The sequence below is a fragment of the Drosophila biarmipes genome, unplaced genomic scaffold (genome assembly GCF_025231255.1).
Source record: "Drosophila biarmipes strain raj3 unplaced genomic scaffold, RU_DBia_V1.1 ptg000005l, whole genome shotgun sequence".
Classification (NCBI taxonomy): Eukaryota; Metazoa; Arthropoda; class Insecta; order Diptera; family Drosophilidae; genus Drosophila; species Drosophila biarmipes.
The window spans coordinates 3,485,315-3,501,152 of record NW_026114527.1 but is presented as its reverse complement, the minus strand read 5'-3'; the positions used below and the strand labels follow the sequence as shown (position 1 = coordinate 3,501,152).

General features: G+C 34.8%; 1 protein-coding gene across 1 annotated transcript; it reads left to right on the top strand.

The window, feature by feature from the left end:
- The first annotated feature begins 564 nt into the window (after positions 1-564).
- Positions 565-14,714, top strand: LOC127011681 (uncharacterized). The gene is made up of 4 exons (XM_050889687.1): positions 565-605; positions 10,844-11,386; positions 14,417-14,559; positions 14,645-14,714. The coding sequence occupies exons 2-4, from the start codon at positions 10,955-10,957 to the stop codon at positions 14,712-14,714; spliced, it is 645 nt and encodes a 214-aa protein (XP_050745644.1). The 5' UTR covers positions 565-605; positions 10,844-10,954.
- The last annotated feature ends 1,124 nt before the right edge of the window (positions 14,715-15,838 follow it).

Below are 15,838 nucleotides of genomic sequence, written 5' to 3'. Positions count from 1 at the left end.
CGGCACGGCTCCTCTTTCGCAAATAAAATTTCGATTTTCTAAATACAAGAAAGTTATTTCTGAAGATTAGGAAGTTTTGCTAAAATCAAGATAGTTTTTTTAAACAAAGAAAAATTTTCTTAAATGTAGGAAATGGTTTCCATGAACTAAATAAGAAAAAATGCCCCTAAATTAAGTAATTGTTTTCTGAAAAAAGTTTCTTTTCTAAAAATGAATACCCTAACACTTAAATTATTCTTACCCAAAAAAATAGAATAATTGCTATCAAAAATAAAAAATATTGTTAGAAAATATAAACGTTTTCTAAAAAATAAATAAGTCATACAAATGAATTGCAGATATACCCTTCAGAATCGCAGTATGCTCGCCGTGACATGTCAGACGTCAAAAACCTTTTTTGTTTTTTTTTTCCGAAAACTGTATGCCGCTATCGCCGTTAGCAAAGAAGTCGTCGCAGAGTAGAAGAGTGCCGATAACAGCGGTCATGCAACAAGGAGAGGCTAATCTTCGGAGATTCCTCTCTTTCTGTATCTTATAACTTGCCTGCCCGTTGATCTCAGAGAGACAACTTACGATCTGCTGTCATAGGAACGATCGGAAAATTGGTGGGAAAATAATATGAAACGAATTTTGACACATAACCTCCTAAGCTTAGAAATAAGATATTTAATTAGTTCTGAATTTTGAATTGAATTTGATCAAAATCGGACGACTAGACCATATAGCTGTCATAGGAACGATCGGAAAATTGAAACAAATTATAGCTTTGGGGCTATTTGACATATTATCTCACAATATTGGATATAATTTTTTATATTTTTAAGAATTTGGAATTAAAATTAATAAAAATCGGACGACTCCAACATATAGGTGTAAGAGAGAAAATGAAATAATTTTTTTTAGTATCAATGAAGCCACCAACAATTCTTAAAAATTTCACATGGTGTTACTTACGTTGTTTATTTCTTATAACTGCAAGGGTATACAAACTTATTTGAAATAAATTTCTAAAATGTATAAAAATGTGAACTTTGTTTTTTGAAGAATTTTTCTTTATTTCTTTAAAAAATGTCTATAGAGGGATAACATCAAGGATGCTTAAGGGATAATGAGAAAAAGGCCCAAGGATAACTCCAAGCATACTGAGGAAAAAGCCCAAGCATAACCTCAAGTATTTTTAAAGGATACTATGAAAAGAGTCCAAGAATACCTCAAAGGATTGTCAGGATACTACGGACAAAACTCGAGGAATTCTCCAAGGGCTATTCAAGGCAACAACATAAGTGCAAGGTCGAGGATCCAAGGCTGGAGTTTAGGAAATGACGTCTCCGCGGCACGGGTCGAGTGAGCCAGCAAGGAGCCGCCCCTAGATCAGCGGACTCCCCGTAGCCAAGTCAAGGTCGTAGAGGCGGCCACGTTGGAATTCCGCCTAAAGTTAGAGGCGCAACGAAGGAGCGAGGAGCGGCGACTCATAGAGATGGAGGAGATCGGGGGTGGCAAGTCCGGGATGGCAAGTCCAGTGGCGGAGGGCCGACGAGGAGCAGCAGCTGTGGTAGCATCTGGCGTACCTACCCACACCAAGGTACACGACCGAGCCTTGGGTCCCGCCCCAGGAGGTGGCCGTAGAACGGGCGGCCTGAGCAACCTAACACTCGAAACAAGTTTTACCGTTTATTTTAGAAAATGGCGATTAAAGTTTTTTTTTAAATACAAGAAAGTTATTTCTGAAGCCAAGGAAATTTTGTTTAAATCAAGAAAGTATTTTTTAAATACAGAAAGATTTTCTTAAATGTAGGAAATGGTTAGCATGAACTCAAATCAACCTAAAACATATTTTTAAACACATGCCCTTATTTATTAACTGAATTATAAACTTACATAGTGTTATCAAAGTATTGAGTTATCAAGCACAGCTTTTTCAAATGTTCTAAGAAGGTATGATTAACAAATACTATTTACAAAATTATATAATACATTTTTAAACATTTAAAGTATAGAACGCATACGAAAACAAAATTTTTCTATTTTAACAAAATGATGTTATGTTTACAGATACCAAGGACACGGACACTTTTCCATGCCTTCGGGAATATTGAAGTTAAAGTATACACATATATACAATTTCATCATCTTCGTGTACCTATCCGGAATATTTTACGAATATTAAAATAATTTTACGAGTTGCCTAATATATTAAGAAGCGTTGAGATTTGCTTCCAAATATTTATTGTTATCAATTTAAAATTCCCGTACAGATGAGTGCTGACTTGTGTGGGCATTTATGAAAAAGTATTTATTTGATTTAACCTAAAATCTGACTTAAAAGTAGAATACGATACTTTCCGAGCTAGTGAATGACTTGAATGTACCCCCATAAGTAATTTAAGTTAATATCTTCTTTTGTAATGTTCTTAAGTTTTTGCTAAATCAAAAATGTTATACTAACTTTCGAAAAAGATCATATTTTATACTTTATATTGATTTGAGTTAGAAGTTTGCAACGCAGTAAACGAGACGTTTCCGACACCATAAGTATATATATTCTTGATCAGCATCAATAGACAAGTCGATCTAGCCATGTCCGTCTGTCCGACCGTCTTTCCGTCCGTTTCTATGCAAAGTAGTCTCTCAGTCTTAAAGCTATGGTGCTGAAACATTCCCAAAAGTCATTTTTCTATTGCAGATAGTATATAAACGGATATTAGTATATAAGTCTCATAGAAATTTAGGAAACAACATTTTTTAAATATATTTTTTGGGGCTTTTTAACATGTAACCTTATACGCTTGGAAATAACATTTTTTAATTAGTTTTGCATTTTGATTTACAATTTATCGTGGTAAAATAATATGGAAAATTTATATCTTCTGTGTTTTTTAACATATAACCTCCTAGGCTTGGAAATAAAATTTTTAATTTGGTTCTGAATTTCGAATTAAGTTTTATCAAAATCGCACGACTATATCATATGGCTTCCACAGGAACGATCGGCAAATTAGTCGGAAAACATAAAATTATAATTATATTTTGAGTTTTTAACATTTAACCTTTTAAGCTTGTAAATAACATTCTTAAATTTGTTCTGAATTTCGAATTAAATTTGATCAAAATCGGAAGATCAATTAATAATAATTAAAAAATACGCTTGAAAATAACATTTTCTAATTAGTTCTGAATTTTGAATTAAATTTTATCAAAATCGGACGACTATATCATATAGCAGTCATAGGAAGGATCGGTAAATGAGAAAATAATATGAATAAAATTATAACTTCTAACAAATAAAATTATAACTAACAGAGGAGCGGTTAGAGAAACAAGAAAGGAAGTAAACTTAGGCAAGCCGAAGTTTGTATACCCTTGATCAAATTTAATTCGAAATTAAAACGAATTAAAAAATGTTATTTCCAAGCTTAGGAGGTTATATGGTGAAGAACACCGAAGTTTTATATTTTTTTTAATTTTTTCCCCGATTGTTAATATGGGAGCTATAAGATATAGTTGTCCGATCCAGCTGGTTCCGACTTATATACTACCTGCAATAGAAAGAAGACTTTTAAAAAAGTTTCAGCCCGATAGCTTTAAAACTGAGAAACGGACGGACAGACGGACATGGCTTGATCGACTCGACTAGTGATCCAGATCAAGAATATATATACTTTATGGGGTCGGAAAGGTCTCGTTTACTGCGTTTCAAACTTCTGACTCAAATCAATATAACCTCTGCAAGGGTATAATAATGACATATTTTTATATCCCTTACTAGTAGAGTAAAAAGGTATACTAGATTCGTCGGAAAGTATGTAACAGGTAGAAGCAAGCGTTTTCGACCCTATAAAGTATATATAGTCTTGATCAGGATCAATAGCTGATGTCTGTCTGTCCATCTGTCCGTCTGTCTGTCTGTCCCTATGAACGCTGAGATCTCGAAAACTATAGTAGCTAGGGCAGACAGACTTGGCATGCAGATTCCTGGGCTTCCTGCGCAGCGCAAGTTTGTTTCAGCGAGGTACCACGCCCACTCTAACGCCCACAAAAATATTATGATAAGATCAAAATTTTATCTGAATTGTGTTTGTCTCATCAATACCTATCGATTGACCCAGAAAAAATGTGCCTCGCCGATTCCAACGCCCAAGAACGGTTTAAAAGCTAAAATCTGTCTGCCGCCCACATAGCATATACAGTAATAGCCGGTAGGTGGCGCCCTAAAATATCGCTTTGCTGGCTATATATCTCCATTTCCCATTTGCTCCCTTAAGCTGAGTAACGGGTATCTGATAGTCGAGGCACTCGATTATACCGTTTTTTCTTATTTGCTTTAACATCAACGAAGCCAGCAACAATCCTTACAAATTATACATGGTGTTACTAACGTTGATTATTTTTTATAACTGCAAGGGTATACAAAATAAGTATTGCCGAAGTAACCTTCCTTTCTTGATTAGAAATAAATTTGTAAAATGTATAAAAATGTGAAATTTTTATAAGATATTTGTTTCTATATTTTTTAAAAAGTTGTCTATAGACAAGGATAACCCTAAGGATGCTCAGGGGATACTAGGAAAAGAGTCCAAGGATAACTCCAAGGATGCTCAAAGCATACTGAGGAAAAAGCCCAAGGATAACGTCAAGGATTCCCAAAGGATACTACGAAAAGGGTTCAAGAATACCTCCAACGATTCCCAAAGGATACTATAAAAAACTCCAGGAATTCTCCATGGTCTCTACATGGCGACAACATAGGTGCAAGGAAATACAAAAAGCACCCAAACCTTGCGGCGGATCTCAGGGCGAGGCGTTCCTGATCCTGTAGTCGGCTCCGACAGCGACGTGGAGTCGAGGATCCACCGCTGGAGCTTAGGAAATGGCGTCTCCGAACTAGCGCGGCACGGCTCCTCTTTCGCAAATAAAATTTCGATTTTCTAAATACAAGAAAGTTATTTCTGATGCTTAGGAAGTTTTGCTAAAATCAAGAAAGTTTTTTTAAACAAAGAAAAATTTTCTTAAATGTAGCAAATGGTTTCCATGAACTAAATAAGAAAAAATGCCCCTAAATTAAGTAATTGTTTTCTGAAAAAAGTTTCTTTTCTAAAAATGAATACCCTAACACTTAAATTATTCTTACCCAAAAAAATAGAATAATTGCTATCAAAAATAAAAAGTATTGTTAGAAAATATAAACGTTTTCTAAAAAATAAATAACTCATACAAATGAATTGCAGATATACCCTTCAGAATCGCAGTATGCTCGCCGTGACATGTCAGACGTCAAAAACCTTTTTTGTTTTTTTTTTCCGAAAACTGTATGCCGCTATCGCCGTTAGCAAAGAAGTCGTCGCAGAGTAGAAGAGTGCCGATAACAGCGGTCGTGCAACAAGGAGAGGCTAATCTTCGGAGATTCCTCTCTTTCTGTATCTTATAACTTGCCTGCCCGTTGATCTCAGAGAGACAACTTACGATCTGCTGTCATAGGAACGATCGGAAAATTGGTGGGAAAATAATATGAAACGAATTTTGACACATAACCTCCTAAGCTTAGAAATAAGATATTTAATTAGTTCTGAATTTTGAATTGAGTTTGATCAAAATCGGACGACTAGACCATATAGCTGTCATAGGAACGATCGGAAAATTGAAACAAATTATAGCTTTGGGGCTATTTGACATATTATCTCACAATATTGGATATAATTTTTTATATTTTTAAGAATTTGGAATTAAAATTAATAAAAATCGGACGACTCCAACATATAGGTGTAAGAGAGAAAATGAAATAATTTTTTTTAGTATCAATGAAGCCACCAACAATTCTTAAAAATTTCACATGGTGTTACTTACGTTGATTATTTCTTATAACTGCAAGGGTATACAAACTTATTTGAAATAAATTTCTAAAATGTATAAAAATGTGAACTTTGTTTTTTGAAGAATTTTTCTTTATTTCTTTAAAAAATGTCTATAGAGGGATAACATCAAGGATGCTTAAGGGATAATGAGAAAAGTGCCCAAGGATAACTCCAAGCATACTGAGGAAAAAGCCCAAGCATAACCTCAAGTATTTTTAAAGGATACTATGAAAAGAGTCCAAGAATACCTCAAAGAATTGTCAGGATACTACGGACAAAACTCGAGGAATTCTCCAAGGGCTATTCAAGGCAACAACATAAGTGCAAGGTCGAGGATCCAAGGCTGGAGTTTAGGAAATGACGTCTCCGCGGCACAGGTCGAGTGGGCCAGCAAGGAGCCGCCCCTAGATCAGCGGACTCCCCGTAGCCAAGTCAAGGTCGTAGAGGCGGCCACGTTGGAATTCCGCCTAAAGTTAGAGGCGCAACGAAGGAGTGAGGAGCGGCGACTCATAGAGATGGAGGAGATCGGGGGTGGCAAGTCCGGGATGGCAAGTCCAGTGGCGGAGGGCCGACGAGGAGCAGCAGCTGTGGTAGCATCTGTACCACACCAAGGTACACGACCGAGCCTTGGTCCCGCCCCAGGAGGTGGCCGTAGAACGGGCGGCCTGAGCAACCTAACACTCGAAACAAGTTTTACCGTATATTTTAGAAAATGGCGATTAAAGTTTTTTTTTAAATACAAGAAAGTTATTTCTGAAGCCAAGGAAATTTTGTTTAAATCAAGAAAGTATTTTTTAAATACAGAAAGATTTTCTTAAATGTAGGAAATGGTTAGCATGAACTCAAATCAACCTAAAACATATTTTTAAACACATGCCCTTATTTATTAACTGAATTATAAACTTACATAGTGTTATCAAAGTATTGAGTTATCAAGCACAGCTTTTTCAAATGTTCTAAGAAGGTATGATTAACAAATACTATTTACAAAATTATATAATACATTTTTAAACATTTAAAGTATAGAACGCATACGAAAACAAAATTTTTCTATTTTAACAAAATGATGTTATGTTTACAGATACCAAGGACACGGACACTTTTCCATGCCTTCGGGAATATTGAAGTTAAAGTATACACATATATACAATTTCATCATCTTCGTGTACCTATCCGGAATATTTTACGAATATTAAAATAATTTTACGAGTTGCCTAATATATTAAGAAGCGTTGAGATTTGCTTCCAAATATTTATTGTTATCAATTTAAAATTCCCGTACAGATGAGTGCTGACTTGTGTGGGCATTTATGAAAAAGTATTTATTTGATTTAACCTAAAATCTGACTTAAAAGTAGAATACGATACTTTCCGAGCTAGTGAATGACTTGAATGTACCCCCATAAGTAATTTAAGTTAATATCTTCTTTTGTAATGTTCTTAAGTTTTTGCTAAATCAAAAATGTTATACTAACTTTCGAAAAAGATCATATTTTATACTTTATATTGATTTGAGTTAGAAGTTTGCAACGCAGTAAACGAGACGTTTCCGACACCATAAGTATATATATTCTTGATCAGCATCAATAGACAAGTCGATCTAGCCATGTCCGTCTGTCCGACCGTCTTTCCGTCCGTTTCTATGCAAAGTAGTCTCTCAGTCTTAAAGCTATGGTGCTGAAACATTCCCAAAAGTCATTTTTCTATTGCAGATAGTATATAAACGGATATTAGTATATAAGTCTCATAGAAATTTAGGAAACAACATTTTTTAAATATATTTTTTGGGGCTTTTTAACATGTAACCTTATACGCTTGGAAATAACATTTTTTAATTAGTTTTGAATTTTGATTTACAATTTATCGTGGTAAAATAATATGGAAAATTTATATCTTCTGTGTTTTTTAACATATAACCTCCTAGGCTTGGAAATAAAATTTTTAATTTGGTTCTGAATTTCGAATTAAGTTTTATCAAAATCGCACGACTATATCATATGGCTTCCACAGGAACGATCGGCAAATTAGTCGGAAAACATAAAATTATAATTATATTTTGAGTTTTTAACATTTAACCTTTTAAGCTTGTAAATAACATTCTTAAATTTGTTCTGAATTTCGAATTAAATTTGATCAAAATCGGAAGATCAATTAATAATAATTAAAAAATACGCTTGAAAATAACATTTTCTAATTAGTTCTGAATTTTGAATTAAATTTTATCAAAATCGGACGACTATATCATATAGCAGTCATAGGAAGGATCGGTAAATGAGAAAATAATATGAATAAAATTATAACTTCTAACAAATAAAATTATAACTAACAGAGGAGCGGTTAGAGAAACAAGAAAGGAAGTAAACTTAGGCAAGCCGAAGTTTGTATACCCTTGATCAAATTTAATTCGAAATTAAAACGAATTAAAAAATGTTATTTCCAAGCTTAGGAGGTTATATGGTGAAGAACACCGAAGTTTTATATTTTTTTTAATTTTTTCCCCGATTGTTAATATGGGAGCTATAAGATATAGTTGTCCGATCCAGCTGGTTCCGACTTATATACTACCTGCAATAGAAAGAAGACTTTTAAAAAAGTTTCAGCCCGATAGCTTTAAAACTGAGAAACGGACGGACAGACGGACATGGCTTGATCGACTCGACTAGTGATCCAGATCAAGAATATATATACTTTATGGGGTCGGAAAGGTCTCGTTTACTGCGTTTCAAACTTCTGACTCAAATCAATATAACCTCTGCAAGGGTATAATAATGACATATTTTTATATCCCTTACTAGTAGAGTAAAAAGGTATACTAGATTCGTCGGAAAGTATGTAACAGGTAGAAGCAAGCGTTTTCGACCCTATAAAGTATATATAGTCTTGATCAGGATCAATAGCTGATGTCTGTCTGTCCATCTGTCCGTCTGTCTGTCTGTCCCTATGAACGCTGAGATCTCGAAAACTATAGTAGCTAGGGCAGACAGACTTGGCATGCAGATTCCTGGGCTTCCTGCGCAGCGCAAGTTTGTTTCAGCGAGGTACCACGCCCACTCTAACGCCCACAAAAATATTATGATAAGATCAAAATTTTATCTGAATTGTGTTTGTCTCATCAATACCTATCGATTGACCCAGAAAAAATGTGCCTCGCCGATTCCAACGCCCAAGAACGGTTTAAAAGCTAAAATCTGTCTGCCGCCCACATAGCATATACAGTAATAGCCGGTAGGTGGCGCCCTAAAATATCGCTTTGCTGGCTATATATCTCCATTTCCCATTTGCTCCCTTAAGCTGAGTAACGGGTATCTGATAGTCGAGGCACTCGATTATACCGTTTTTTCTTATTTGCTTTAACATCAACGAAGCCAGCAACAATCCTTACAAATTATACATGGTGTTACTAACGTTGATTATTTTTTATAACTGCAAGGGTATACAAAATAAGTATTGCCGAAGTAACCTTCCTTTCTTGATTAGAAATAAATTTGTAAAATGTATAAAAATGTGAAATTTTTATAAGATATTTGTTTCTATATTTTTTAAAAAGTTGTCTATAGACAAGGATAACCCTAAGGATGCTCAGGGGATACTAGGAAAAGAGTCCAAGGATAACTCCAAGGATGCTCAAAGCATACTGAGGAAAAAGCCCAAGGATAACGTCAAGGATTCCCAAAGGATACTACGAAAAGGGTTCAAGAATACCTCCAACGATTCCCAAAGGATACTATAAAAAACTCCAGGAATTCTCCATGGTCTCTACATGGCGACAACATAGGTGCAAGGAAATACAAAAAGCACCCAAACCTTGCGGCGGATCTCAGGGCGAGGCGTTCCTGATCCTGTAGTCGGCTCCGACAGCGACGTGGAGTCGAGGATCCACCGCTGGAGCTTAGGAAATGGCGTCTCCGAACTAGCGCGGCACGGCTCCTCTTTCGCAAATAAAATTTCGATTTTCTAAATACAAGAAAGTTATTTCTGATGCTTAGGAAGTTTTGCTAAAATCAAGAAAGTTTTTTTAAACAAAGAAAAATTTTCTTAAATGTAGGAAATGGTTTCCATGAACTAAATAAGAAAAAATGCCCCTAAATTAAGTAATTGTTTTCTGAAAAAAGTTTCTTTTCTAAAAATGAATACCCTAACACTTAAATTATTCTTACCCAAAAAAATAGAATAATTGCTATCAAAAATAAAAAGTATTGTTAGAAAATATAAACGTTTTCTAAAAAATAAATAACTCATACAAATGAATTGCAGATATACCCTTCAGAATCGCAGTATGCTCGCCGTGACATGTCAGACGTCAAAAACCTTTTTTGTTTTTTTTTTCCGAAAACTGTATGCCGCTATCGCCGTTAGCAAAGAAGTCGTCGCAGAGTAGAAGAGTGCCGATAACAGCGGTCGTGCAACAAGGAGAGGCTAATCTTCGGAGATTCCTCTCTTTCTGTATCTTATAACTTGCCTGCCCGTTGATCTCAGAGAGACAACTTACGATCTGCTGTCATAGGAACGATCGGAAAATTGGTGGGAAAATAATATGAAACGAATTTTGACACATAACCTCCTAAGCTTAGAAATAAGATATTTAATTAGTTCTGAATTTTGAATTGAGTTTGATCAAAATCGGACGACTAGACCATATAGCTGTCATAGGAACGATCGGAAAATTGAAACAAATTATAGCTTTGGGGCTATTTGACATATTATCTCACAATATTGGATATAATTTTTTATATTTTTAAGAATTTGGAATTAAAATTAATAAAAATCGGACGACTCCAACATATAGGTGTAAGAGAGAAAATGAAATAATTTTTTTTAGTATCAATGAAGCCACCAACAATTCTTAAAAATTTCACATGGTGTTACTTACGTTGATTATTTCTTATAACTGCAAGGGTATACAAACTTATTTGAAATAAATTTCTAAAATGTATAAAAATGTGAACTTTGTTTTTTGAAGAATTTTTCTTTATTTCTTTAAAAAATGTCTATAGAGGGATAACATCAAGGATGCTTAAGGGATAATGAGAAAAGTGCCCAAGGATAACTCCAAGCATACTGAGGAAAAAGCCCAAGCATAACCTCAAGTATTTTTAAAGGATACTATGAAAAGAGTCCAAGAATACCTCAAAGGATTGTCAGGATACTACGGACAAAACTCGAGGAATTCTCCAAGGGCTATTCAAGGCAACAACATAAGTGCAAGGTCGAGGATCCAAGGCTGGAGTTTAGGAAATGACGTCTCCGCGGCACAGGTCGAGTGGGCCAGCAAGGAGCCGCCCCTAGATCAGCGGACTCCCCGTAGCCAAGTCAAGGTCGTAGAGGCGGCCACGTTGGAATTCCGCCTAAAGTTAGAGGCGCAACGAAGGAGTGAGGAGCGGCGACTCATAGAGATGGAGGAGATCGGGGGTGGCAAGTCCGGGATGGCAAGTCCAGTGGCGGAGGGCCGACGAGGAGCAGCAGCTGTGGTAGCATCTGGCGTACCTACCCACACCAAGGTACACGACCGAGCCTTGGTCCCGCCCCAGGAGGTGGCCGTAGAACGGGCGGCCTGAGCAACCTAACACTCGAAACAAGTTTTACCGTATATTTTAGAAAATGGCGATTAAAGTTTTTTTTTAAATACAAGAAAGTTATTTCTGAAGCCAAGGAAATTTTGTTTAAATCAAGAAAGTATTTTTTAAATACAGAAAGATTTTCTTAAATGTAGGAAATGGTTAGCATGAACTCAAATCAACCTAAAACATATTTTTAAACACATGCCTTTATTTATTAACTGAATTATAAACTTACATAGTGTTATCAAAGTATTGAGTTATCAAGCACAGCTTTTTCAAATGTTCTAAGAAGGTATGATTAACAAATACTATTTACAAAATTATATAATACATTTTTAAACATTTAAAGTATAGAACGCATACGAAAACAAAATTTTTCTATTTTAACAAAATGATGTTATGTTTACAGATACCAAGGACACGGACACTTTTCCATGTCTTCGGGAATATTGAAGTTAAAGTATACACATATATACAATTTCATCATCTTCGTGTACCTATCCGGAATATTTTACGAATATTAAAAGAATTTTACGAATTGCCTAATATATTAAGAAGCGTTGAGATTTGCTTCCAAATATTTATTGTTCTCAATTTAAAATTCCCGTACAGATGAGTGCTGACTTGTGTGGGCATTTATCAAACAGTATTTATTTGATTTAACCTAAAATCTGACTTAAAAGTAGAATACGATACTTTCCGAGCTAGTGAATGACTTGAATGTACCCCCATAAGTAATTTAAGTTAATATCTTCTTTTGTAATGTTCTTAAGTTTTTGCTAAATCAAAAATGTTATACTAACTTTCGAAAAAGATCATATTTTATACTTTATATTGATTTGAGTTAGAAGTTTGCAACGCAGTAAACGAGACGTTTCCGACACCATAAGTATATATATTCTTGATCAGCATCAATAGACAAGTCGATCTAGCCATGTCCGTCTGTCCGACCGTCTTTCCGTCCGTTTCTATGCAAAGTAGTCTCTCAGTCTTAAAGCTATGGTGCTGAAACATTCCCAAAAGTCATTTTTCTATTGCAGGTAGTATATAAACGGATATTAGTATTTAAGTCTCATAGAAATTTAGTAAACAACATTTTTTAAATATATTTTTTGGGGCTTTTTAACATGTAACCTCATACGCTTGGAAATAACATTTTTTAATTAGTTTTGCATTTTGATTTACATTTTATCGTGGTAAAATAATATGGAAAATTTATATCTTCTGTGTTTTTTAACATATAACCTCCTAGGCTTGGAAATAAAATTTTTAATTTGGTTCTGAATTTCGAATTAAGTTTTATCAAAATCGCACGACTATATCATATAGCTTCCATAGGAACGATCGGCAAATTAGTCGGAAAACATAAAATTATAATTATATTTTGAGTTTTTAACATTTAACCTTTTAAGCTTGTAAATAACATTCTTAAATTTGTTCTGAATTTCGAATTAAATTTGATCAAAATCGGAAGATCAATTAATAATAATTAAAAAATAATATGACAAAATTATATCTCTGTCTTTTTTTTAACATACAACCTCCAACGCTTGAAAATAACATTTTCTAATTAGTTCTGAATTTTGAATTAAATTTTATCAAAATCGGACGACTATATCATATAGCAGTCATAGGAAGGATCGGTAAATGAGAAAATAATATGAATAAAATTATAACTTCGGTTTTTTTGACATATTATCTTATAGTATTGAGAATATCATTTTTTATATTATTAGGAATTTCGAATTAAAATTAATAAAAAATCGGGCGACTCTAACATATAGTTGTCAGAGGAGCGGTTAGAGAAACAAGAAAGGAAGTAAACTTAGGCAATCCGAAGTTTGTATACCCTTGATCGAATTGAATTCGAAATTAAAACGAATTAAAAAATGTTATTTCCAAGCTTAGGAGGTTATATGGTAAAGAACACCGAAGTTTTATATTTTTTTTAATTTTTTCCCCGATTGTTAATATGGGAGCTATAAGATATAGTTGTCCGATCCAGCTGGTTCCGACTTATATACTACCTGCAATAGAAAGAAGACTTTTAAAAAAGTTTCAGCCCGATAGCTTTAAAACTGAGAAACGGACGGACAGACGGACATGGCTTGATCGACTCGGCTAGTGATCCAGATCAAGAATATATATACTTTATGGGGTCGGAAAGGTCTCGTTTACTGCGTTGCAAACTTCTGACTCAAATCAATATAACCTCTGCAAGGGTATAATAATGACATATTTTTATATCCGTTACTAGTAGAGTAAAAAGGTATACTAGATTCGTCGGAAAGTATATAACAGGTAGAAGCAAGCGTTTTCGACCCTATAAAGTATATATAGTCTTGATCAGGATCAATAGCTGATGTCTGTCTGTCCATCTGTCCGTCTGTCTGTCTGTCCGTATGAACGCTGAGATCTCGAAAACTATAGTAGCTAGGGCAGACAGACTTGGCATGCAGATTCCTGGGCTTCCTGCGCAGCGCAAGTTTGTTTCAGCGAGGTACCACGCCCACTCTAACGCCCACAAAAATATTATGATAAGATCAAAATTTTATCTGAATTGTGTTTGTCTCATCAATACCTATCGATTGACCCAGAAAAAATGTGCCTCGCCGACCCCAACGCCCACGAACGGTTGAAACGCTAAAATCTTTCTGCCGCCCACATAGCATATACAGTAATAGCCGGTAGGTGGCGCCCTAAAATATCGCTTTGCTGGCTATATATCTCCATTTCCCATTTGCTCCCTTAAGCTGAGTAACGGGTATCTGATAGTCGAGGCACTCGATTATACCGTTTTTTCTTATTTGCTTTAACATCAACGAAGCCAGCAACAATCCTTACAAATTATACATGGTGTTACTAACGTTGATTATTTTTTATAACTGCAAGGGTATACAAAATAAGTATTGCCGAAGTAACCTTCCTTTCTTGATTAGAAATAAATTTGTAAAATGTATAAAAATGTGAAATTTTTATAAGATATTTGTTTCTATATTTTTTAAAAAGTTGTCTATAGACAAGGATAACCCTAAGGATGCTCAGGGGATACTAGGAAAAGAGTCCAAGGATAACTCCAAGGATGCTCAAAGCATACTGAGGAAAAAGCCCAAGGATAACGTCAAGGATTCCCAAAGGATACTACGAAAAGGGTTCAAGAATACCTCCAACGATTCCCAAAGGATACTATAAAAAACTCCAGGAATTCTCCATGGTCTCTACATGGCGACAACATAGGTGCAAGGAAATACAAAAAGCACCCAAACCTTGCGGAGGATCTCAGGGCGAGGCGTTCCTGATCCTGTAGTCGGCTCCGACAGCGACGTGGAGTCGAGGATCCACCGCTGGAGCTTAGGAAATGGCGTCTCCGAACTAGCGCGGCACGGCTCCTCTTTCGCAAATAAAATTTCGATTTTCTAAATACAAGAAAGTTATTTCTGAAGCTTAGGAAGTTTTGCTAAAATCAAGAAAGTTTTTTTAAACAAAGAAAAATTTTCTTAAATGTAGGAAATGGTTTCCATGAACTAAATAAGAAAAAATGCCCCTAAATTAAGTAATTGTTTTCTGAAAAAAGTGTCTTTTCTAAAAATGAATACCCTAACACTTAAATTATTCTTACCCAAAAAAATAGAATAATTGCTATCAAAAATAAAAAATATTGTTAGAAAATATAAACGTTTTCTAAAAAATAAATAACTCATACAAATGAATTGCAGATATACCCTTCAGAATCGCAGTATGCTCGCCGTGACATCACGACGTCAAAAACCTTTTTTGTTTTTTTTTTCCGAAAACTGTATGCCGCTATCGCCGTTAGCAAAGAAGTCGTCGCAGAGTAGAAGAGTGCCGATAACAGCGGTCGTGCAACAAGGAGAGGCTAAGCTTCGGAGATTCCTCTCTTTCTGTATCTTATAACTTGCCTGCCCGTTGATCTCAGAGAGACAACTTACGATCTGCTGTCATAGGAACGATCGGAAAATTGGTGGGAAAATAATATGAAACGAATTTTGACACATAACCTCCTAAGCTTAGAAATAAGATATTTAATTAGTTCTGAATTTTGAATTGAGTTTGATCAAAATCGGACGACTAGACCATATAGCTGTCATAGGAACGATCGGAAAATTGAAACAAATTATAGCTTTGGGGCTATTTGACATATTATCTCACAATATTGGATATAATTTTTTATATTTTTAAGAATTTGGAATTAAAATTAATAAAAATCGGACGACTCCAACATATAGGTGTAAGAGAGAAAATGAAATAATTTTTTTTAGTATCAATGAAGCCACCAACAATTCTTAAAAATTTCACATGGTGTTACTTACGTTGATTATTTCTTATAACTGCAAGGGTATACAAACTTATTTGAAATAAATTTCTAAAATGTATAAAAATGTGAACTTTGTTTTTTGAAGAATTTTTCTT